The following is a 23,571-nucleotide window of genomic DNA, read 5'->3' as shown; positions in this document are numbered from 1 at the left end:
TCTGAAAGTACATGCTTAAATTCATCCTTTCAGCAGAAAATATGTTAAATAAGGGAACAAAGAGATTATTTTGTCTAGAAATTGAGAAATAGTAGAATGATGTAGGAAAGCCCAGAGTCATTGTGGCACTTGCAGACCAAGATATTAGCTCTTCTGGGACATGGCAGGTTGCTCAAACTCTTTCATGAATGAACTCCAATTTCCTTAGAATATAAGGCTTCTTGTTTCAAGAGAAGAAAACTAATCACCAATTTCAGAGTAAGATGGAGTGGACTTCTGAATGGGAAAAGTATTTCAGGAAGTGAAGAGACTGTACAGTGCTGGAAAGAATTTCATAGGTTATGTCCTGCCTGTGGAGCATCTTGACCAGCCTCATCAACATTTTCTGAGGTTGTAGCTGCAGCTCCAGGTGCTCAGCTATATGTGCTTGTCTATAGAGACTCACCCTTTCCACACGTTGCCTTTTTCATATCTTCCCACAGCCCAAAGCTGTAGGATCAGTCTTATGCTTACTGTGCATTTTTCACCCCAAAACTATGTAAAATTTCAGTGAGTCCTCAGAATAAGAGTAGGCCATTCCTCAAATCACAAAAATTAGCGAGTCTTCCTAGAAACAGAGGTAAAAGGATGCCAGAGAAGTGTTAACATTTCTACCTGTGTACCCTGAACTGTGCTTAGCTACAGTTCAGCTGTCAGTGAGCTTACAGGAAGTCTATTATGGTACTCTGCTTTTACGATAGACAAGGAGACAAAGTGAATTGAGTAGAATTGAGTGAATTGAGTAGGAGCTATACATGATATATAAGTTATATGTTCATACATTCACGAAATGGCTTCTCCCAATTTACATCATATTCATCTGCTCACTAGAACTAGGATAACAGAGACTTCCACCATCAAAAGGCCTTGAATAGGAAAACAGCATCAATGTGACAAACTTATGATTTAAGCTTTACCAACTATAACATTCTGTTTTGAAAAAGTATGCTGCAAAGGCTCAGTGGGTTTTGTTCTTCTGATATCTCAAGTGATGCACTGTAAATTTAGACTTGATAATTGAACCTGTAATATCATGCAGCAACTCGTAAAAGCACAATGAAATATGTAATATCCATTCTACTAGAGTTTTTAATTCAAGTAACTTGACAACATCAGATGCTAAATAAAAAAATCAGGTTTATACAGTCCTACTTAAGTATACAAGTATAAAAATGGTGTTAGTTGCTTTGATGGCTGACTTTAAAAGTATTCTTTTTTTTTCCCTATAATTGTCAAGCAACACTGAAAACAGGTAATATTTCTAGGGAATACTTTCAAATTAGAAATGTAATTTTAGTATAATGATTTTTCTTTTTTAACAAATAATTCAAAAGTAGATAGCACAGATAAAGTATTAGTTCTCATATCACTTACATGGGACTGTCATTAGTTCATAAGTTTTTCTCCCACTGAAACAGTCCTCTCACCACATATTTTGATCAGTGCTATTCAGCACTCTCCACACTTAGACTGTCCTGTCAGTGGGAAGATGTGTATATTATTTTGAACATACTCCATTATCTCACACAATGAATGTTACTTATCAGCCTAGCTGATTCACCTCTTCTGTATCCCTCTCCCCACTCCCACATAAACATAAACACGCTGACTTTTGTTCTGACCAACACTACTGACTTCTGCACCTAGAACGTGCACCTCCTTCCTTGCTTTTTGTTCATAGAAAGAGATGTAGGAAGCTTTCCAGCAGTACCCAACATGTGCACAGCTGGTGGCTGTTTTAAAGAGGAAGAGAACAAAACAGAAGGGTACAGAGCACCTGCATGCTCAGTCCCAGTAAATTGTGTAATAGCATTTATAATCACTGGGGTTTGAAATGCTCATCCCTCACTACCCACTTCTACTTATCCTTCAGTGAAGTGTGGGTACTACTAGTTATTAATGACTCATGCCAGCTGGGGAGAGTTGGAAGTGTAGCACACTTCAAAACTGGTTTCCCTTCTCATGGCTGCAGAAACACTCCTCAAAACTGAGAAGCATCTCCACACAAAGTAACTAGCATGGAAGCCTGGAAAAGGGCTTGGGTGATGCTCTATAACTACCACAAGTAAGTTTTTGAGGTCTGGAGAATAGAACACAATGCTTAGCAAAGAATTTGATGAGACTGAAAGCAATGCAAGTCTGAGATTTGCAACAGACTACCTGAGGTAGGTTTTGCCAGCAAGTAGGAAGAACCAGAAAGGATTTATCTTTTGCACAAGTTTAGGTAACTTTGGCTTTGAAATAATTATTTCTCTTGAAAAGTGTATTAAATAGAAATGCTAGGCAGCTTTCGGCTTTACTTCTTTTCCTCCACACCCCTACCCTTAGCAGTGGATGAGTAGGTAGGTAAGTTATATAATAAGGCACATTCTTTATCCTCAGAATAGCAAAGAATCAGTTGGCCATAAAACTGAGACCCAACAATGTCTTGTTAGGAATCCATTTCAATGCCTTGCCAACCCAGCTTCTTCCTGCAGGCACATGATGTAGATTTGTGCAGTCTTTACTTCTCTAGCAGACTGGTAGCAAATGCTGGCTACTAGGGATGAAGACATTTTTATTTTGTTTAGGTTAATATAAGAGAGGTATTCAATTATGAGGGATGAGATAGACTGAGTGGATTTGGCAGGGCAAGTATCCTGGAAGAGAAATAAAAGTATTGCCCAAATCAGCTGCAGATTTTCTCAGCCTCTCTTTTCTCACCCAAGTAACACTTTCACCTCACCCAATCTTGTCTCAACTCATCTTACTCTTCCATTGACTCGATATAGAAGCATCATTGCTGCCAAGATCAAACTAGATAATAAGATTAACAGAGACCATCTCCTACCCAAGATAATCCATACTTCAGTAGCTAGCGTACCTTATGAGGTATAAACACTATACACACACAGACTATTCAGTATTATGATAGACTCATCTCTTTCTGAACCAGATCCTAGTCACCATCTAAAGAACATGAAAAAGCCTTCAGGAAGTATCTGGATTACTTTTCTAAGTTTACTGATGGCAAATCAGATTTCTCACACTTTATTAGACTGAATCTTAGTGGAAGAATACAGTTAATTTAAAACTATGACTGAAAAGAACATGCTGGAGATAAGTAATCTGAGATTGCTTCAGTCATATTCTTAAACTGTACATACACAATGTATGTGTATACATTTTTGGCATAAGTTCGTTGGTCCCTGAGGAAAAGAAGTTGAAATGTTTTTGAGCAGACATCTTAAAAATGGACATGTAGCCCTTAAGTAAGCCAGTGGAAGTTGGCATAGTGAAACAGGTTGAATCACGGTCAAGAAATTGCCTGAATAATGTCTCTACAGACATAAGATGTAAGAGATCAACATAACTACATTTTGTCTGAAATTCTTCAGTCTAGCCTCTTTTCAAGCCAATTTAAATTGCCATATTAAAAAAAGTGTGCTTTTTTCCTTTTACTGAGACTTCATTTTTAGAGCAGGAACTTTGTTTCTTAATCTGCAAGACAAACATGCATATTTTATGGTAATTCTAAGGAAATAATCAGAAAACAATTGATATTGCACACAACCAACTCAACCAACTTAATTGATTCTTCAGTGTTACCCTCCCACTCCCCCACTTACCCCCCCCCCCCCACCCCCTTCTTCTTTATTTGTTTATTTATGTTTCTTTTTGCAGACAAGCAGAAGGATTTAGTTGTGGACTGGAGACTGTATATTCTTTGGTTTGTAACTAATGTGGAATAGCTCAGAGTCCAGGAACTCTAATATCACTATCATACATAAAACTTTGAGTTTAATGTTTGAGTGTTTTTTCCACTACTAGCCTTATTATGATTCATCAGGTGAACTCTGAGCTGTAGTTCTTCATTACTGGTAATTATTATTAGCAGCATGGTTACTTTATTCAGTTAAATACAGAAACCTTGGTCGATAGATGAATAGTTTTTCTGTTCTTAATTTCGCTCCTCTGGCACTAGGAATTATGTCTTGTTTTGTCCAAGATTCATTTGTTTGGCTACATGATTTTCGCTTGGTTGTATATCATCTTTTTTTCATAGGCTATCAAAGTGTCAACTATTTTTTGACTTGTGGTTCTTTTCTGGTCACTAATTTGAAATTCAGTGCATCCTATCTGTATAGTATCAGTTAAAAAACCTGTTATCAGTACACTATATTTAAAGAAGACTATCCTAAAACTTTCTGAGAGCAAATATCATCAGAGTTTATTTTATTTGCAGGCTTTTAATGTAAAATTCTCCTTTCATATCTCCTTCAAGTCTGCTTGAATGAGCTGCATATTACCAGTTGCTTTCCCATCTGCCTCAATTTAGTCTCTGACAAATTCCAATCTGGCCTGAGGAAAAATCAGAATACTAAAACCATTACATACTAGATTATTACATATATTTTAATATCGGCATCTCACTACTTAAGTAAAAACCTCCAGATTCTATAATTTCACTGCCAGCAATGTTTTGCAGAGCCTTATGACTTAGACATGTGAATGGCTTCACACTCCTCTGTTTTCAATCCCTTTCCTTTTTAACCTTTAGCCTTCCATCATGTCAGTAGGCATAACCTACATAGTGTCTACAGCATATAAACTCAGTTTGAGCCTTTTCACTTTCAAACTGCCTGACCCTTGCCCATCCTAAACGTTCACACAGAATTTCACTGAAGTTTTGTGCCTCAGCCTATCTCAACAGGTATCTTGCAATAGCTAATTCAGAGAAAAAAAAGTCCCACAAATGCAGCTTGTATTCTGTCACCACTCTTTTGTCAGAATATTGCAGATTTTATATGTATGATGTGACCTGTTATATTTTTTAAAACACTGCATTAAATGTGTTAAAAAATTGGTGAATGTAGTCTTACTTTGGGTTTCACAGATCAATTGTTGATTTTTGTATTACTTTTTGGGGTTTTTTTTGTTGTTTTTTTTGTTTTCTCCAAAAACCTTTGTATGCCCCCACCTTGTCCTTTTTTTTTTTTTTTTTTTTTTTTTTTGCAGGAAATCTGCTGTGCTTTTTATTCATTCATTTATTTATTTATTTATTTATTTATTTATTTATTTTCCCTGAAGTAAATGGAAGGCTATGCAAATAATGAACTTTGTTTAAAAAGTTTAAAAGTAATTGTTGGCTAAGTTGGATCATCCTTAAGGGGATAGCCGAGAAAATATTGGTTGCTGCCCAGAATTTCTCATCTTGCTGGAAATTAGTTTGATGACAAAACTTTTGAGTAGTCTTTTGGATCCCAAATCTATCATCTGGAAGTCTGTTCCAAGTTAGTGGGTTATGACACAGTGTCACAGGTTGCCCAGAGAAACTGTAGCATCCCTGGAGGTGTTCAAGGCCAGGCTGAGTGGGCAACCTGATCTGGTTGGAGATCCCCCCATGGCAGGGGGATTGGAACTGGATGATCTTTGGTGACCCTTCCAACTCAATCCATTCCATGATTCTCTGAAAATTCCCTTAGTTCTACATATTAGTGAAGTCATACAGTACAAATCTAAACAGTCCAGAATATGCTTAACTCCCATTGTGCTACTAGCTCAGCAAATCACAGCAACATCTGAATAGCCCTCTAGTACCTATTGCCAGTATTACTGTTAAACAAGAACTTCTATTGTACCTGGCCTTATCATTCTGCCTGGGAACTTCTACAAACATAAAAAGTAATTGTCCAGAAAAACCCATGAAACCCAACAACAAATAAACATAAATAAATAAATAAAACCTCATCATCATAAAACAAACATTTAACAAGTTATGAGCGTATAAGTTTCTAATTGTATGCAGGGAAACAATGAATCAAGGATATAAATGGTAGCTCCAATACATCACATATATAGATTTTTAAGGGTAGAATGACCCCTTTTTTTCTGAGTTGGCATTTACTTCTCCCACACAGCCAGTGGACTCTCTCATGATATTAGTTGGCCGCAAAGTGCCAGATGAACATGTCTGTGTGCTAGGGAGTCTCAGCATCACTTGGCATTATGACTGTAGTGACACAATCACCGTATTGTAGAAGTAACTTGAAAGTCGCAGAATTTAAATCATTCTCAAAATTGCTATATATAAATTATATAGAGAATTAAGGAGAAATTATTATCATTTTTTATTTCAACTACTAACCAATAAATGTAAAAAAAATACCAACAACAGAATAAAAATAGACCCCTTCATCCCCCACATTAAAGCAATAGTTTTTGTAACATTCGAAACAGTGGAAACTATTTACCGCATATTATTATTAGTGAAGAAAAGCAAATTTAATTTAAAATAATTCTTTGAAATTCCCTCAGTGGATGCAAGATGACTGCAGCTTAAACAAATATTAAAAACTCATTTTAAATGGAGAAAAATACAGACAGCTCAATTATTGAGATATAAAGGGAAACATTCAATTCTAGACACATTTAAGCATCTTTGCCCCCTGGAGATTTTTACATGACATTTTTTTTAGATAAACATGGTTTTGCAAACAGCAACTATCATCTCTGATCACATAACCTCTGGACTGAAGCAGAATGCCAGCAAATATTTCTCATTATTTAAAGTCTTAAATAACTGTAATTTACTAGGCAGGTCTCCCTAAGAACAATCACAAAATAAATCAAGAATTAATACCCATATACAGAAAGCATTTAGATGACCTGTTACAAATTTCTGAAAAAAAAAACAAAAAAAAAACACAACAAAATAACAACCATAAAAAAAACATACTCTCTCTGTGACAAAGCCCAGTTTAAATACATTCTGGGACATACTAGTAGAGGAGCTGCCTTTCAACAACACTCAGATTCTAGGGAAAACTCTGTAGCAGCTGAGAACACACAGGGTAAGAATCACCTAATTTTAAATATCTAGACATTAGATGCCTAAACTAAGCTAATCATCTGGATTCCCTCTGGAGGTAATGGAGATAAGCATTTCCAGAGGGAGATTCATCCTGCTTGTCTTAGGCATCTTTCTTTTAGATGCTTACAGATGGATAAAGTCAAGGAATATCACCCTCACTGGCAGCCTGATATTGTCTTCTTTAGCAATGCACAATACCATAGTTCAGTGGAATTAAGCCAGAACTGAGCTCAGTTCTCCGTTTCATCATTTAGCCTTTAATTCTCTCTCCAACCTTTTTTTTTTTTTTTTTTTTTCAGTTCTCATGAACACAGACTGTCTCTGGCACTTTGCTTTTCTTATACTGGACTATGTTTTCGTGAAACCTGGGGAACTGTAATTAACATCAATATATATTGCTGCTCTACCAGTTTAAATCCTTTAACATGCATGTGCTCTAAACCGCAATAATGTTCCGAACAGATAGATAAGATAGGAATATTGGTATTGATTGTGCTTTCTGAGTCTACTCTACCACTTTCAAATGTGTAAAAAAACTGTGGCAACTTTAAGGCAGTCAAGGTATATAGATGAATGATAAAATATAGTTATTATTCAAAATAGATGGCTTAAATCAAACAAGTGAAAATCAGGAAGAAATAACATTAGGGCCCTCACTTTTATGTGTGTGAGTCTACACATGCTTTGAGGCCTCTGTGTTTCAGAGCATTGAACAGGTTCTCAGGGTGAAGACTGACCTCAACTTTCGTTCATTTAGGGATTGGGGGTTCTCAGCAATACCAGCATTGCTGAATCACACCTGGAAACACCAAGCCCTTAGAAACATTAGCCAAGGTTTGTAAGGAAGCAGTTGTTGGACTCCTAAATTTACAGTTAGGTGCCTAAAGCAGCAGCAAAACTGACAAGCACCCTGTGCAGTTGCCCACAGATGCTCACCCCAGTAGTGAGGCACTTAGCGTTAGTTATAACACAAAACAGATGTTTATTAATAATGAGTGTTCTGATGGCAAGTGGAAGTGTCTTGGCCAAGTGGTTTCATGCACTACTTTCAATGTTGGGCATGCAGTCTACTCTGCATCCTAATTATACACCATTTTTAGAAAATTAATTGTAATAGTTAAAAAAAAAAAAATAAATCTTGATCTGCACACATGAAAATAACTGTTTCTACTGAATGATAATCTAATATGAAACAAGAATATTCACCTTTTTTAATTACTCTGCCCAAATCCAGGCAATAAATTAGGCTTCTCAGCATGACTGTAAAGTGCTGTGAATTGTATAAACAATCATATATGGACACTGAAAAATAACCCTTATGCACATTGCATTATAGTTCCAAAAATATATTTACAGTCTATTACAAAGATTACAAATGGAAGTGTCTACGTATCAGGATTATTCTAATTAAAAGCTTTATACAGATTTTCTTCAACAAAGGTGAGGGGACAAAACTGGTGTAACCAAACTGATTTTTCTAATGAGACAAATAAATAAAATGACAAATATAACTGTACAGCGGCCTAAAAAGGTGTTTTTCTTTAAAAAAAAAAAAAAAAAAAAGGAGGAAAAAACGATGTATTTAAGTTTTTGATAACTATCTTTGGTCCTAAATGTGGGAAAACACATTATGTAGCACTGAATATACATGTTTGTGATGCTCTGCAAGTAAAATAGAAAAATATAGTGCATTTTCAATGTATCCAGAGCTCACTACACATAAATGTGTATATAAAACAAGACAGTATAAATAAAATTTACAAGTTTTACAAAGGAAAATTTACAGGGTTGTTCATTACTTTTTATTTTTTTTGTGTGGATGCCCACATTATCAAACAAGACCAATTTATGACTGATCCCTGGGATCTTTCTCTATCAAAATCAATAGAAGCAGCCCAATTCTCTTTGGAAGTACAGCATTTCACTGTTGAGGGTAGTTCACAATTTTCAGAATTTTGTAAAGCATTTCTCTATGTTTCATATATGATCCCTCCATATCTGTGAAGACACAGTTTGTTATTGCTTATGGTTAATCAAACACAAAACATATGTAAGTAAATGGTGTAAGAAGATATTCCATTGAGCAAATACTCTTATATCTGTGCTCCTGATGATGACTGCTGTGCCTGTGTGAGTACAGACACAAATATTTGATTAGAGCTGTAAAACCTTGTAAAAAATCTGAAAATTCGGAACTGCCCCTTGCCTCATGCTCTATGTTTCTAATATAAAATCTATGTCCTTAATCTCACAGCTGGACTGCATTGAACTTAAATTCATATAAAATATACGCCAGCTATTTATTTTAGATTTGCTAATGCAAAATATTGAAAAAAAAAAAAAAAGCGATGTGCTCAGATTAAATGGTTTAGGTAACACTGGAGAACTGCACCTATGTTCTGAGACACTCCTACAATCACTTGTCCATTCAACATAGTGCCTCAGCAGGTTTGCAGCTAAAGATCTACATCTTAGTATATATCTCACTTTATTCCATTAAAATCATCTTGCAAACAATTTGCTAAAAGTGCCTAGAACTACGTAGGGGTCATTATTGCTTTTCTTTTTCTTTCTTTTTTTTTTTTTTTTGTCTTTTTTTTTTTTTTTTTTTTTTTTTGTCTTTTATTTTCTTTGAAAAGATAGTATATGTGTAACCTTAAAAAATTCTTTAAAAAATATCAGAGCTCTTGGCAACTTGCATTATCCTGACTCCCTGCCAATTAGCTAGTCATGTCAATATGGTGCTGATTTAACAAAAGTAAATGGTACTAAAGGATACCAAAGTTGGGACAGATATACATTGCTTGGTCATGCTTCTTAAATCTCTAGGAACTCAAATAATCCTTCAGAGGTACCCAGTGTAGTAATGTGTCATAGAATTAGCACTAAAAAGGTCCAAAGATATAAACATCATACTAAAAGAAAGTCCTTATGAAGAATAAACACAAATGATTAAAAAAAGATTCAGAAATCACAGATTTAAGGAAAATATTTTGTTGAATTTAACAATAATATCATGACTTCATCTGACAAATATATTCTTTTTTAAATTTTTATGTACATTTAAAAAGTCTGTTAGATAAAAAGGAGGTTAGAGAGCTCAAGGTGTTTATATGTTTATTCAGGTAGTACTTTGTTTATTGTCACTGCTGTTTTCCTTGCCACCACTGGTGGATCCTAATTCCCTTTTCATAAATTCTGGTGGCACTTAGGAGTTCAAGTCTGTAGGTGCTTCTTGTAGCTCTTCTATTCACTGCAGGAAGGACCCAGGAAATCAAGTGTCTTCTAGTAGCACTTCATATATACTGAAGGCCAGTGCTGTTCTCTCAGTCTGTCACCTCCCTCATAAGGGAGAAATGTCTATCACACTTGGATGCCAGTGCCGTGTAAATGTAGCATTTGTGCTCTCATAGTCTGAATGCTGCTCATGATTTTCTTTTGATGACCAACCAACGTGATCCCTAAACTCATCACATCCCTGGAGAAGACAAATGCGTACATTGTTAATTTTTCAACTTAGACTGCTACTGTATGGTAATCAATTGTGAGTTAAAGCTACATAGTGGTCTGGGCTACAGGTTTCTAACACTGAAGCTGTATTGAAACCTCAGCTCAGTACTGTAAAGTCCATATAGATCATCAGTGAGGAATGTAATTGCATGGCACATGTCATGCAATTACACTGTCTTGTGTCTCCACAACTGAGAATGAAGTTTTGCACTATTTTGCACTTATTGCCCTTCTAAGGACACCAAAGAAGAGACACTTCTCTCATAAAATACTTTGGGAGGCTTTCAAGATAAAAGTTATATATATACAAGATTTGGGAAGTCACATTTTGCTTCCTGAAGAGATGTTTAGTGAAAACCTTTGCATACTGATCCATACCCATTGTGCAAATGAAAAAGGATCAGCTGTTTCAACTTAAACACTAGTAGTGCTACTAATCCACTATCTTTTGGGCTCTGGTGGCAGTTCTCAGGTTACAGACTGAGGTCCCTAGCAATAACAGGTAGACAAGAGAGGAGCTGGAAGCTTGAGAATATTGTTTCAAACTTGGCTAGAAAAATGTTGCTCTGTAAAAGGCATTGCAAGTGATTGGCTACTACCAGAATAACTTCGCTTTCAGGGTGCCAAGAAAACACTGTTTAAGACAGCAGTGCCAATACTACCCATGCTTGCCTTCTGAAAACTGTTTTGCTTCTATAGTCTTTTATCCTAAGGCAAAGTATTTTCCTGAAAGACACAGACAGCCCCTGGCCAATTAGAAGAAAGATTCACATCTTCCTAGTCCAGATCTGGAAAAATGTACCAATTAGACAGAGAAAAACAAGGCGGTTATTTTCCTATATATACATACTTTAAAATGGGCCAAATTCTACCTCAAATTCTAGCCTGGTTATTATTTCAGTTAGTCTCAAAAATGGGGAAAAAAGTGATGCCACACATAGGTAGAAGGGTATTTGACCTTTCATGGGTACCATGTACCCATGTTTGTACTCAGGATAAAGTTTTCAAGTTGAACATCATGTATTATTTTACCTAGAAGTTCCCTAAATGCAAGTTAAACATGCCCAGTTCTAACTTACTCAATAGTCATCCTGGCAACTGATTCAAGAGAGTTGTAGCCTGCTGCTGTGAAATTATCCTTATATCTTTCCATCTTAATAGCTTGTAACCATTCGCCTACGGAGCAGAAAGTGGTAAAATCGGGAGTGTTCTGGTCCAGAAGAGGGCTAATTGGTCTATGGAGAAGGAAAAAGGAAAGTAAGTTGTTTCCAAAGAGAGTAAAACATCAGGGAGTATTTAGCAAAGTGAGAGTCAAATAAGTTTGGGGTATTCAAAATTTCAAGAGTAAAAAGTAATAGGCCTTTATAAACAGGTTAGATTATTCTGTGAATAGCTCTGACTGCACTGTAGTTCACAGTATGTATTTCCTAAACTTATTCATATAAAAGATGAAAGGTCAGAGTGAGCAACAACAGCCTAATGGACTATTTTTATCAACACTATATCAGCCTAGCATGACAGCAGCTGTAACTGAAGTTGCTGAGTAAAGTAAAGATACTATTTTTAAAGCATCTTAGAGAATGTAGCAGTAACTATTCCCATTATTCAATTGGATGAGACAAAACAAAGACAGGGAAAGAGCAGAGACACAAAGTAAGTTGCTTAAGGTCACAGAGCAAATCAGTCAGTAGAAGAACTGGGAACGGAACACAGGCAAGCTGATTCCCTTGTGCATTGATCTCGCTTGTGCATCAAAAGATTACCATGATTAAATAAATCACCTGAATTTTATGAGGGAGTTATTAAAAGCTACATCATGAAGTACAATGAAATGCAATCACTGAAAGGAAATAAAGCCAAAATACAAAAGGTAAAATCCTCAAGTATAGCAAGTCAAAGTACTTTGGCCAAAAAAAAAGTATTAATTTCTACTGTATGAGTTCCTACTAGGCAAGGGATGCATCATACGAAATTACAACAGATGATGATCCTTGCCACCAAGACTCCACAGTTTCAAGAAACAAGGAAAACAAAGATTGCTGGTAGTGGAAAGAATGATGAGCAGACAGCAGTTTACTGAGAAGTGTATTAGTTCCACAATATTCACTTTATTTATTTTGGTTATTTATTATGTAAAGTCCCTTTTGGTTTAGTTCAGTGTAAACAAAAGGAAGGTGAATAAGGGATGGGAAGAACAGGGAACAGAAGAAAGGGAGAACTGAGAGACACATGGAGTAAGTATGAACTGGAACCAGTCACCTATCAGAACATCCAGAACCCAGACATGCACACCATCATATATGAGCACTCACTAAAGCTTTTCTTACCTGCTACAAGTTCCCAGAGGGGTTTTCAAGCTGTTTGGATTCCTAATCATTTTGTCCAGAATACCAACTATCTGCTCAAACTTTGGCCTTTCACCACGTTCTTTCTGCCAGCAGTCTAGCATCAGCTGGTGTAGTCCTGCTGGGCAATCCATGGGTGCTGGCAAACGATAGCCTTCTTCAATTGCTTTTATAACCTAGTAGCCAAGATAATTAGTCATTTTTCATTCCAGGATACTTAAGAAATATATTTTTGCCACCTTGCACAAGAAATGCACAATAGCAATGATGAAAATAATAATAAATCCATAAACTAAAATTTGCCATCAGCACTGCAAAAATATGAAACTTTTGTTTTGACACGAGCCTTTATGTTTCTTCATTTTATCTTTGTGCTTAATAAAAATATTGTTCTGTGTGTGGAGAACAGCTCTATTACCTAGTCAAGCGAGCAGTGGGGAGCAACAATTAAATTAACTAAGGGAGTAATAGATAGATTGATAAATGGAGTTATTTCAGAAAGCATTATTACTTGCCCCAAGGCCTTTATGAGTGTGTGGTAGAAGCAACTGACTTGTAAGTGGATAGGGATCTGTTCATACACACAAAAAATACAAAATCCTGAAAATACAATAAAAGGATTCAAGAAAAATGCTAAGAAGATAGGAATTTTTAGGGAAAAAAAAAGTTGTATTCTGTTTCTAGTCATGTTAGCTTACAGATAAAATAGCAAAAATGTGTCGTGTGGGTGAAGAAGAATAGTATTTTAATATATCACCTTAACAGTAAGTTAGAAGTAATAAGACAATTGCTATTGATGATATAATCAAAGAAGATCACAAACATCTGAACCAAGAATTACATCTACTCATCAACTTCCATCACAAAGTTCATTTGTATTTAAGTGAGAAAGCAAAATGGTTAAAGTAAAATCAGAGAAAAACTGTTGTAAACCTTGAGGGTAGGGTAAGAAAGCATATCAGGAAGCAATGCAGATAACAAAAGCTTGTGAAAAAGGTCTAAAATGTTGTTCATGGGGGATTTCAAGTATACTGACATTGACTGACATAGCAGTATTAGAATTGCTAAGGAAGGGTGCTTGTTCCTGAAGGGTAGCGCATAGGACTGTGTTCTCCCTCGCCTTTTACAGAAAGCAAGATCAGAAGCTATTCTGGAGTTAGCCCTAAGAAATAGATCTAGTAAGATAAATGAAGTTGGTGAATATCTAGGGTTTAGTGAAAATAATAACCTCAGATATAAAACATTCCATAGGTTTTGTGAGAAAATACAAAAGCAGTGGACTGCAAAGTAGACAGAACTGCAAAGAATACAAAATGACCTTCAAAAAAGCTGGCTAAAATCCATGATTCTATCAAAACTCTTTATGCAGAAATGAAGTTTTGTGAAAAGAGGAGGTATAATCCACAGACAGGGCATTTACTCGCTGACAAGCTTGTGTCACAGGATGCCCTTCTGACCTCAGAGAGGTTGTCTACTCTCCCTGGGCCTCAGTATTCTATCTGTACATTTAGAATGACAATACTATCCTACATCTCAAAAATGACTGAGAAATATTCAGTTCCTGCGGTAACATCCACACCTTGAAGAATGAGTGTGGTGACCTCTTAGTAACAGTGAAGTTACCTGTCAGACAGCGTGGGAAGAGAATTTTCTCTTAGATTTCTGCAGGAGAAGAACACAGAAATTGCAAGAACAATACTATAAATGAAAACAAAACAAAACAAAACAAAACCATTAAAAATAAAATGCAAGATCTTTTGCAACAGAATTTAGAGGAAAAATAAATGAACAGCTCTTCACAATCAAGAGTAGCAGTTAAAAAAAATTAAAAATAAAAATAAGTTAAAAATAAGCTAAAGTGTGTACAGGAAAACTGGCATGCTATGAGAAGGAAATCAGAAATCTTTATGAAAAGCTCTTCTAAAAGATATTATGTATGACTTATTGAAACTGAAGCAGTTATTTAAGAGGTCAGCATGCAGAAACAACTAGTGAAAAAGCAGATAATCCCAACAGCAAAACCAACACCAAACTGTTCAAGGAACTTTGAAATAATGACCAGATTAATGAACAGACAGTGAATTCATGAACGCATCTTTTCCATGTTCACTACAGTCTCAAAAGAAACTAGAATCACACAGAATCACAGAATCACAGAATTACCCGGGTTGGAAGGGACCTCAAGGATCATGTAGTTCCAACCCCCCTGCCTAGCAGGGCCACCAAACATACACATTTACTAGATCAGGTTGCCCAGGGCCCTGTCCAACCTGGTCTTGAACACCTCCAAGGACGGGGCATCCACAACCTCACTGGGCAGCCTGTTCCAGGACCTAACCACCCTTCTAGTAAAGAACTTTCCCCTAACATCCAACCTAAATCTTCCCTCCTTCAACTTAAAACCATTTCCCCTAGTCCTGCTATTATCAGCCCTTTCGAAGAGTTTACTCCCCTCCTGGGAGTAAGTTCCCTTCAGGTATTGAAAGGCTGCAATGAGGTCACCTCGCAACCTTCTCTTCTCCAGGCTGAACAAACCCAACTCCCTCAGCCTGTCCTCATAGGGGAGGTGCTCCAGCCCCCTGATCATCTTTGTGGCCCTCCTCTGGACCCTTTCCAAAATCTCCATATCTTTTTTGTACTGAGGACTCCACACCTGGACACAGTACTCCAGATGGGGCCTCACAAGAGCAGAGTAGAGAGGGATGATCACCTCCCTATCCCTGCTGACCACCCCTCTCCTGATGGAGCCCAGGATCCCGTTTGCTTTCCGGGCTGCCAGAGCGCACTGCTGGCTCATGTTAAGTTTCTCATCTATCAGGACCCCTAGGTCTTTTTCTGCCGAGCTGCTCTCAAGGACAACTCCTCCCAGCCTGTACAGGTGCCTGGGGTTCTTCCGGCCCAAGTGCAAAACCTTGCACTTTGCCGTGTTGAACCTCATTAGGTTCACCCGAGCCCAGCTTTCCAGCCTGTCAAGGTCCCTCTGAATGGCATCTGTTCCCTCCACCGTATCGACTGCACCACTCAGCTTGGTGTCATCAGCAAACTTGCTGAGGGTGCACTCCATTCCCTCATCGATGTCATTAATAAACTAGAGAAAGATAGGAATCAAGGTGATGATATTTTTTAAAAGGCCATAGAATCAGCTTCTTTCATGTGTATCCTGAGCAAAATGGACATGAAGCATGAAACTTGGAGATATAAATGAATGAGTTATCTACAGATGGATAGAATAGCTAGAAACATCTAAAACATTGTAAAAAGATTCCAAAATATTAATAAGTAAAGTAGAGTATGTGTCTTTTTGCTTGGTTTTATTTTTTTACAAAACTGAGACAAGTTGAAGGATATGAGTGTCTATTCTGTTTAGAAAGGTGGAGTTGGCGTTCTAAGGATCAGTATTCAGAAATAAAGAAATGGATTCAGGAACATATATGTTTTTAAACAAGCAAAGCCACTGAGAGAACACAGCTGGAGTTCTTACTAATGGAACTGATTTATATTGTCTACATTTGCCACAATTTGCTTTTTGAATTCTGCTTTTGCCAAGGAAAAAAAAAAAACAACAAACAAAAGTGATATATATAGAGTGAGAGAAAGAGGGAGCAATGCTGAGAATCAATTATGCTTCTCTCATAATCTGGCTATCTAAGAATGTACAGTCGATTCAAAGAGGGTCAGGTCTGTTCAGTGTCTGGTTGCTACCAAAGACCAGAGAAAAATTAAGGGTAGCAGGACAAACAAATGTTTGGTTTGTAGTTATCACACTGCTTCTGGTTACACGGTAATAATAATAAGAAATATGTTGATGACAATAAATCCAGGAGTACAGCAAATAAAAAATAAAAAATGTAAATCTAAACTCTTACCATCTTCCGGAAAATTAATCCACAGCAGTACTAGTAAAAGCTAAAACTAGCAAACACTGGCATTCTAATAGGAGAATAGAATAAAGCACAGAAAGAAAAGTGTAGAAGCTAAAGTGTTTGAAGGCATCTTTTACTAGCACAGTATAAGCTTTAAGAGAGATTGCACCAATAATCAGTGTTCTCTATCATTCTAAAACAATGACTTTAAAGGAAGAGGGGTGGGATTAAACAAGTGTCTTCAAAAGATGCAAGTTTAGAAAAAGATCTGATCCCATCCATGACTACATCCACATTTAAACAAAATGATGCACTTAAGACATATAAACTCCCTGGATGTGTATGCAAAATGAGAAAAGACGTATTTACTATTTTTGCTTTGAGTTAAACACTCCCATTGATAACTGTGAAGAAGAATAAGAAAAATAATAAAATGATGATTGTACATTTTTCCATCACGGATTTGTTTATACAGTTGATTGGATGTGCATGTGCTTCGCAAGGACATGTTTATAAAGATCAAAACATAGAAAAATATTTGAAAATATTTTTAACAAATCGTCAATGCATCTTTTATTTACATGTTACTGAAAATTATTACGTAAAATAAGTATGTATAATAATTATGTTAAAAATAGATGAATCAGTGAGAAATTGTAATTAGTTATTTTATGAGAAATTAGAATTGATTTGCTTTACTTTCAGCTTCCTATAGAAGGAATACTTTCTAGAATCCATCAAGAAGCACAAAGATATTGGAATTTCCCCTATTTTAAAGTTCTTCCTTATTGTTCCTTGAAAGATAGGTAAGCTTTGCCTTTGAGGCATCTTATATTCCTGTCAGACTTCTTTTATGTTTGAATCTAGTACAGAAGGAAGGTGTCAAAAGAAATGAAAATCTACTGGGTGTCTAGGGAATGTAAATATTTCTCTTTCTCTGCCCCAAGGACTTGTTTGCCCATATTTTGACAGTCCATGAAATCTTTGACACTGAGACCTGTCAAATATTAACAACTTTGCACCGTGCCAAACTGACTCATCATTTACACTTTTATCATTTTTTTCAAACTTCAATGTCTATCATGCAATCAAAAAATAAAATAATAATTATAATAAAAAAGAAACTCAAGCCCCTGACCCAAAGAAATTTAAATGTGAATCATTCTGACATCTTTCTCACCTGCACAGTTTTCCCCTGCATACTTTCTATATTAATAGATAGTCTTGTCAAAAACCAAGATTAACACCCATCTGTTCTATTATTGCTGACCTGTTGCTCTAGGTCATATTTTATGCAAACAAAGGTATTGTGAAATCAGCATAATTAACTTTAAAATGCCAAAGTAGGTCATTAACTGCCACTCAGATTTTTAACAACTTTTTCCAACTGATTAATCATTGTTCTGAGGTCAGAACACTCAGAATTAATTTTTCATTGGAAAAAATTAGTTCCTTCTATGATTAAGTATAATAAGGTTAAGCACATATATTACTATTTTTTATGTTCCAATTTTACTTTAAGCTTGGGACAAAACCCATAATATCCACATAGAAGAAGAAAGATTTAAAGATTAAGTTGAAAAATGAATGCTCTGTAACTTTTTCTAAGAACCCTACTGTCTCTCCCTAAAATAAAATTACATTCATGTATGGTGAACTATGTGTATGCATTTAAAATATGTAATACTTGTGTGCTCACGTGTTCTTACAAAGTATGACCTACATCTTGATTGGACATGTCCCAGTAAGGGCGTTCTCCATAAGACATTACTTCCCACATTACGATTCCATAACTCCACACATCACTGGCTGATGTAAATTTGCGGTACTGGATGGCCTCTGGAGCTGTCCATCTCACTGGAATTTTTCCACCCTATGTTTAAAAAAAAAAAAAAAAAAAAAAAAGTAAGTATTTTTCTCCCACACAATTTCCACACCATCTTTCTTAGAGTGCATTTATAATTATTTCTACCAACATCAAAGCCAGTACTTACACAACCTATCATAGCTTACTGATTGAAGAATTTTCAAGAGACTTAAGCTCTTAATCACTTGGTCTGTAGAAACTTAAACACCTGTCTAAGATAACTTGGGTGCATTTCCCTGCAAGAGCTTCTCTCTGCATTGATTTTAAGGGACTTCTGAGATGTCTGATTTAAACTCAGTATTTAACTCCTGGGTGGCTGAAGCTAGGGGAAGGGAATCTCATTCTGTGCATATAAATCCCATAGAATAGTCCTATGGCTCTTCTGAAATCTCAGTCTGGCACTTTAAAACCAGGATCCCAGTTAGAGCCCAGTGGCAGGAGCGACACTCCTGAATACCTTTGCAGTTTCCCAGATCCCCATGTCTGTCAGAGCAGATTCCAGGGGCCCCTCCTTTCCTCAGCATGAGAAAATAGGCAGTGCAAGGCCACAGTGGTGGAAAAGGGAAGCTGGCTCAACAAAAGAATAAAGAGCATAGTGTGCCTGATGAATGGTTATTAAGAAAAGCATCCCACCCACAAAAGCAAGGGAAAATATGGGAGTTGAGCTTTGTCACAATCTTGCCTCAAGCTAGTCAAATTTTTGCTAAGATAAAATCTACTCTGAAAAATAATAATACCTTACAAGTATTTTAACTGATTCATATTAAGTGAGGTGACTAACCATCCTAGGATTAAAACTTCTATGTGTGTTTGAACAGAGAATTATGAGGAAAGAAATAATGAAGTTACTGTACAAAATATTTTGATCTCCACTAAATAAATATAAATGCTCTTGCAAAAAATATCAAACTCTACTTAGAGCCAGGTTTCTGCAGAGGCTAGCTTCCATTTCAGTGTTTTCCATTTGTCAAGGAATTAACGTATTTCTTTTTTCTCTGCTTGCCAGAATATATGCTTCTTAATAACTATATCCTTAAATGACTAAAAAATTACAAATTTCTCTCACAGTGGTAGTGTAAACAGCTTCTGGATCATCTTCTATAACTCTGGAAAGGCCAAAGTCTGATACTTTACAAACAAGGTTGCTGTTGACAAGAATATTGCGTGCTGCAAGATCCCTGTGTACATATCCCATATCAGCCAAATATCTCATTCCAGCAGCAATTCCTCTCAGCATTCCCACCAGCTGAATGACTGTAAATTGCCCATCGTGTTTCTGGAGGGATAAAAAGAACGGCAATTCTTGTTAGTATAGCGGAGAAAAGAAGTAAGAATTATTTTTACAACTTTAGATTTCTAGTTATTTACATGAGACAGTTCATCTTAGGCCAAAGAAACTCACTTCAAACACAAGTTATATTTTGTTTCAGACATAAAGCAGTACATCCAACTAAGAAATGCACAAGTAGCTCATGTATTAGAAACAACAAAACTCACCAATTCCAAAAAAAAGAATTCTCACTAACTCATGGCAAGTCTTTTTTAAGAGAGCTTACCTCATGAAACAACTCTTCATAGTTTGCCTTTATGCTCTCCATTTCTTAGAATAATTGTATTTGTCAAGAAAATGAGAATTGTCTACTTTTAGAATGCAAGCAACCAGTATTTTTTAATAGCCTGAAATTTATATACATATAATTTTTATATGTAATATATACATATTTCCATTCTCTATAGGGTGGTACACATTGTTTTACACTATACAACCAGTTAGGAGTAAGAACTGGCTGGTTCAGAAAATACACCCGTAAACTCTGAATGCTTTTGTATTTCCTTTTCCCATGTTCTTCTCTTAAACATGACTAGTTCATTTAGGGATTCTTGTTTGTTCATTTCTGCCATACTGAAAAACTTAAAAACTTAAAAAAAAAAAAAAAGAAAAAAAGAAAAAAAGAAAAAAAGAAAAAAAGAAAAAAAAGGTAGAAAATGGAGCTTCAAGCATCAGTGGTCTCAATTCAGCTGGTGGCAGTAATAAGTTCCACCATTTCTATAACACATTAAATCACTTAAATTATTAGAATGTTTCCATATGATCCTGTTTGATCTTCTTATTTCTGATCTTACTTTGCTGAAAAAAGATCAAGAATTGCTAATATTCGACAAATTCAACTTCAGCCTGAAAAGGCCTTATATTGTATTATTATCATGAATGCATGCATATAAATATATACACATGCAAACATAAAACACGTGCACACACACACATATATATATGTATATATATACACACACACACACACACACACATATATACATATATATACACAAACATATATACACACAAACATATATACAAATAACACGATATGTTTTTACATATTTTCATTTTGGTACTTACCCTAAGAAATGCATCCAATGCCCCATTTTCCATATATTCTATTACAATCATGACTGGCTTCCCTGAAAGAAATGAAGGCACATTTTCTTTGAGGAACCGTAATAAAAAAGAACTGCCTTTTTTTGATAAAACATGTTATTTCTTTGAAGGACTGAATTGTCGAGACAAGAACATTTCAGAAGCCTCCAGCACTGTTTTTGAGCTCTAATAAGTTCTTAAATGTCTGCATGGAATGTGGTCATGATTCACAAAATTAAACTGTACAAATCAAAATGTCAGTGTGTTCTCTTGACTCCTGCTGTGTGAACAGGACTCTGGAATAATGACACTTCAGATAATACAAATGGACATAAGAAACCTTATCTCTCTGCACGGTTTTGAGGCTAAATGAAACTAGAAAAATAATGTATTTCAAAGTACTTCATCTTTTAATCATGCGTGCATCTTAATTTTTTTCCTCAGCTTGTAGCATGAAGTAGGTATTGTTTTAGTTAGTTACGCATCAGGAGAAAATCCATTAGGACTGTGCACCCTGTTTATAATTTAAATCTTTGACCTTGAATAAACTAAAGTAATTTCTGCCATTAGGCTTTTATCTGACTGACAGATCAAGCTGCTGCTTACCTCTAGTAACGACCCCTTCTAAGTGAACAACATTGGGGTGGTCAAATTGTCCCATGATGCTCGCTTCACACAGGAAATCTCTCCTTTGCTTTTCAGTGTAGCCAACCTTCAGAGTTTTTATGGCTACTGCAACATCTCTCTTGCCAGGAAGCTTTAGACGTCCACTGCACACTTCACCAAACTCTCCTAGAATGAAATAGATCAACACTAAACTACTCTGACTATAATATCAATATACTCTTTGAATCAACTAGCTGCCTAAGTATGTTTTAAATTTAACATACTAATATTCATATTTTAAATGGATTACTTAGGAACACAAAGTCAGGCACATGCTCGACATTAACTGTAGAGTGAATACACAGTAGAACAAATATATAAAGTTAAACCAATCTACACCATTGCTATCTCAATCTTCATAAAACACTTCTTAGTAGTTTATTGGGTTTTTTTGTGTGTTTTTTTTTCCTCAAAAATAGGAAATAACAACAAAGTTTCTTTCATAAGAGAATACTATTATAGAAATACTAATATCATTTGAAGTGAAAGTGTCCTTCTCTTCTATATGGTATCATCACTACTGTTAGATTCTCTTTTTTCTCCCCCTTTCAAAAGGCACCTCTTTCAAAGCTGCTTTTAATTTAACATGGTTATGGTGTTAAATGAAGCACTACATTATTACTTTCAAGAAGGATAATTTACTTTGCAGATTATGAAATTAAAGGTGTGAATTATAATATTTTTGTTACATTGAACAAACACATGCAAATGCTGTAATTCTGTAAAAAGTTTCTAAATTAAAAGATAGTTGCAATTTGAAGAAGCAAGTGAAAAAAAATGGTCAGTCTGCAAGAACTCAAAAAAAACCCAACAAAACAACAAAACCATAATTCACGACTTCATCAGACAGGAAAGTGCACTGACATACAGGAGATGAGGAGCTCAATGTTAATACATATGTCTCATTATTATTATTTAGATTGTGAAAGATTTAAGGATTGCCCCTTGCATCACAGCAATGTCAGTAAGGAGAAAAAGAGAATTCCCTGTTCTGTAGCCAGAAAGAACAGTTTCTTGGGACATACAGAAGAATATGGTGGTAAAGTATTTTACAGTGAATAAAGCAAAATACTTTCTAACAAAAAGGAAAAATTCACTGCAGAGCATCCAGTACTCTGGCACTTTGTAACTTTATCTGGAGAAAGGAAGAGGAAGAGCCAAGTTCCTCCTCCAAGTCCAATCAAGTCTGACATTTACCTCCAGTGTACCTTTGGAATGTCTTAACATTAAGCTATTGAGGTTACAGAAGTATGCAGACACACCTACATTTAAGACATATTTTAGGATGAGCTAAAAAAACAGTGATAGAATTAGGAAAGACATAGACTGCTTGATTAGAAAATCTTTTTGAGATATAAGGTCCTGAGAAACCTGCTGGGAAGGTGATTGGTAGAGCAGAGAGAGCACGCTTGGGAGGTGCCTAAGGAGATAGATTCTTAATTGTCCTAATTTATAAATGCTAAGAAATCTTGTTTGAGACACTATCACTGTTCCAGCACTACTGTTTTCCTGACACAACAGCAGAGCTCAGAGAAGATAAAAGCAGCACCTGGGCTTCATCTTTGCAGTCCTTGAAACTCGAAATGCCACTCTAAACATAGTGTTATATCTGGGCTAATCAGGCTAATGGACAATGTTGATCTTGTCTGAACAGATGAAGCACTAGCCTCAACAATACTCAAACAATGGAGTTATGGTATGAACACCCAAGTCACAGCTATGAATATTATGAGGCAGGTGCATACATAATGATCAGCTGATGGATTTTTCATGTCCTTAGATTAGTACCTTGACCTTCCTCCTGCACTTTATTAGTGATGTTGATGACTATTAAAGATTTCACTATTTGTTTTAATCACAGTCTCTAGCTACAATAACTGACAAAAAGATAACAATTTTCTCTCGCAGTACCTTCTGGAACTGTTTTTATCCAATGCTGCAAATAAGACGTGAATATATGTACTTGTTTGTATGTGTTACTTCAGTGCCAGGTAACTGGGATACTAAGGCTT

At 35.9% G+C, this 23,571-nt stretch overlaps 1 protein-coding gene across 8 annotated transcripts in view; it reads right to left on the bottom strand.

Annotated features, from left to right (window-relative positions):
- EPHA7 (EPH receptor A7) overlaps nt 1-23,571 on the bottom strand; it is a 157,636-nt gene that overhangs the window by 4,623 nt on the left and 129,442 nt on the right. For 2 of the 8 annotated variants that reach the window (XM_015858874.3, XM_015858875.3), the window contains exons 11-17: nt 21,500-21,685; nt 20,876-20,937; nt 19,544-19,753; nt 18,334-18,483; nt 12,730-12,923; nt 11,482-11,637; nt 7,192-10,370 (exon numbers count right to left, since the gene is read on the bottom strand). In XM_015858874.3, the coding sequence (XP_015714360.2) occupies nt 10,256-10,370; nt 11,482-11,637; nt 12,730-12,923; nt 18,334-18,483; nt 19,544-19,753; nt 20,876-20,937; nt 21,500-21,685 (1,073 nt within the window). In that variant the 3' untranslated portion in view covers nt 7,192-10,255. Of the gene's footprint in view, nt 1-7,191; nt 10,371-11,481; nt 11,638-12,729; nt 12,924-18,333; nt 18,484-19,543; nt 19,754-20,875; nt 20,938-21,499; nt 21,686-23,571 lie in introns of those variants that run through there. The other 6 variants (XM_015858872.3, XM_015858873.3, XM_085541897.1 and 3 more) reach the window with 3 other exon arrangements.

This window comes from Coturnix japonica, chromosome 3 (genome assembly GCF_054131305.1).
Source record: "Coturnix japonica strain WE chromosome 3, WE-NBRP24, whole genome shotgun sequence".
Lineage (NCBI taxonomy): Eukaryota > Metazoa > Chordata > Aves > Galliformes > Phasianidae > Coturnix > Coturnix japonica.
The sequence above is the reverse complement of the archived record's forward strand: the minus strand, read 5'-3'. Positions and strand labels throughout refer to the sequence as shown.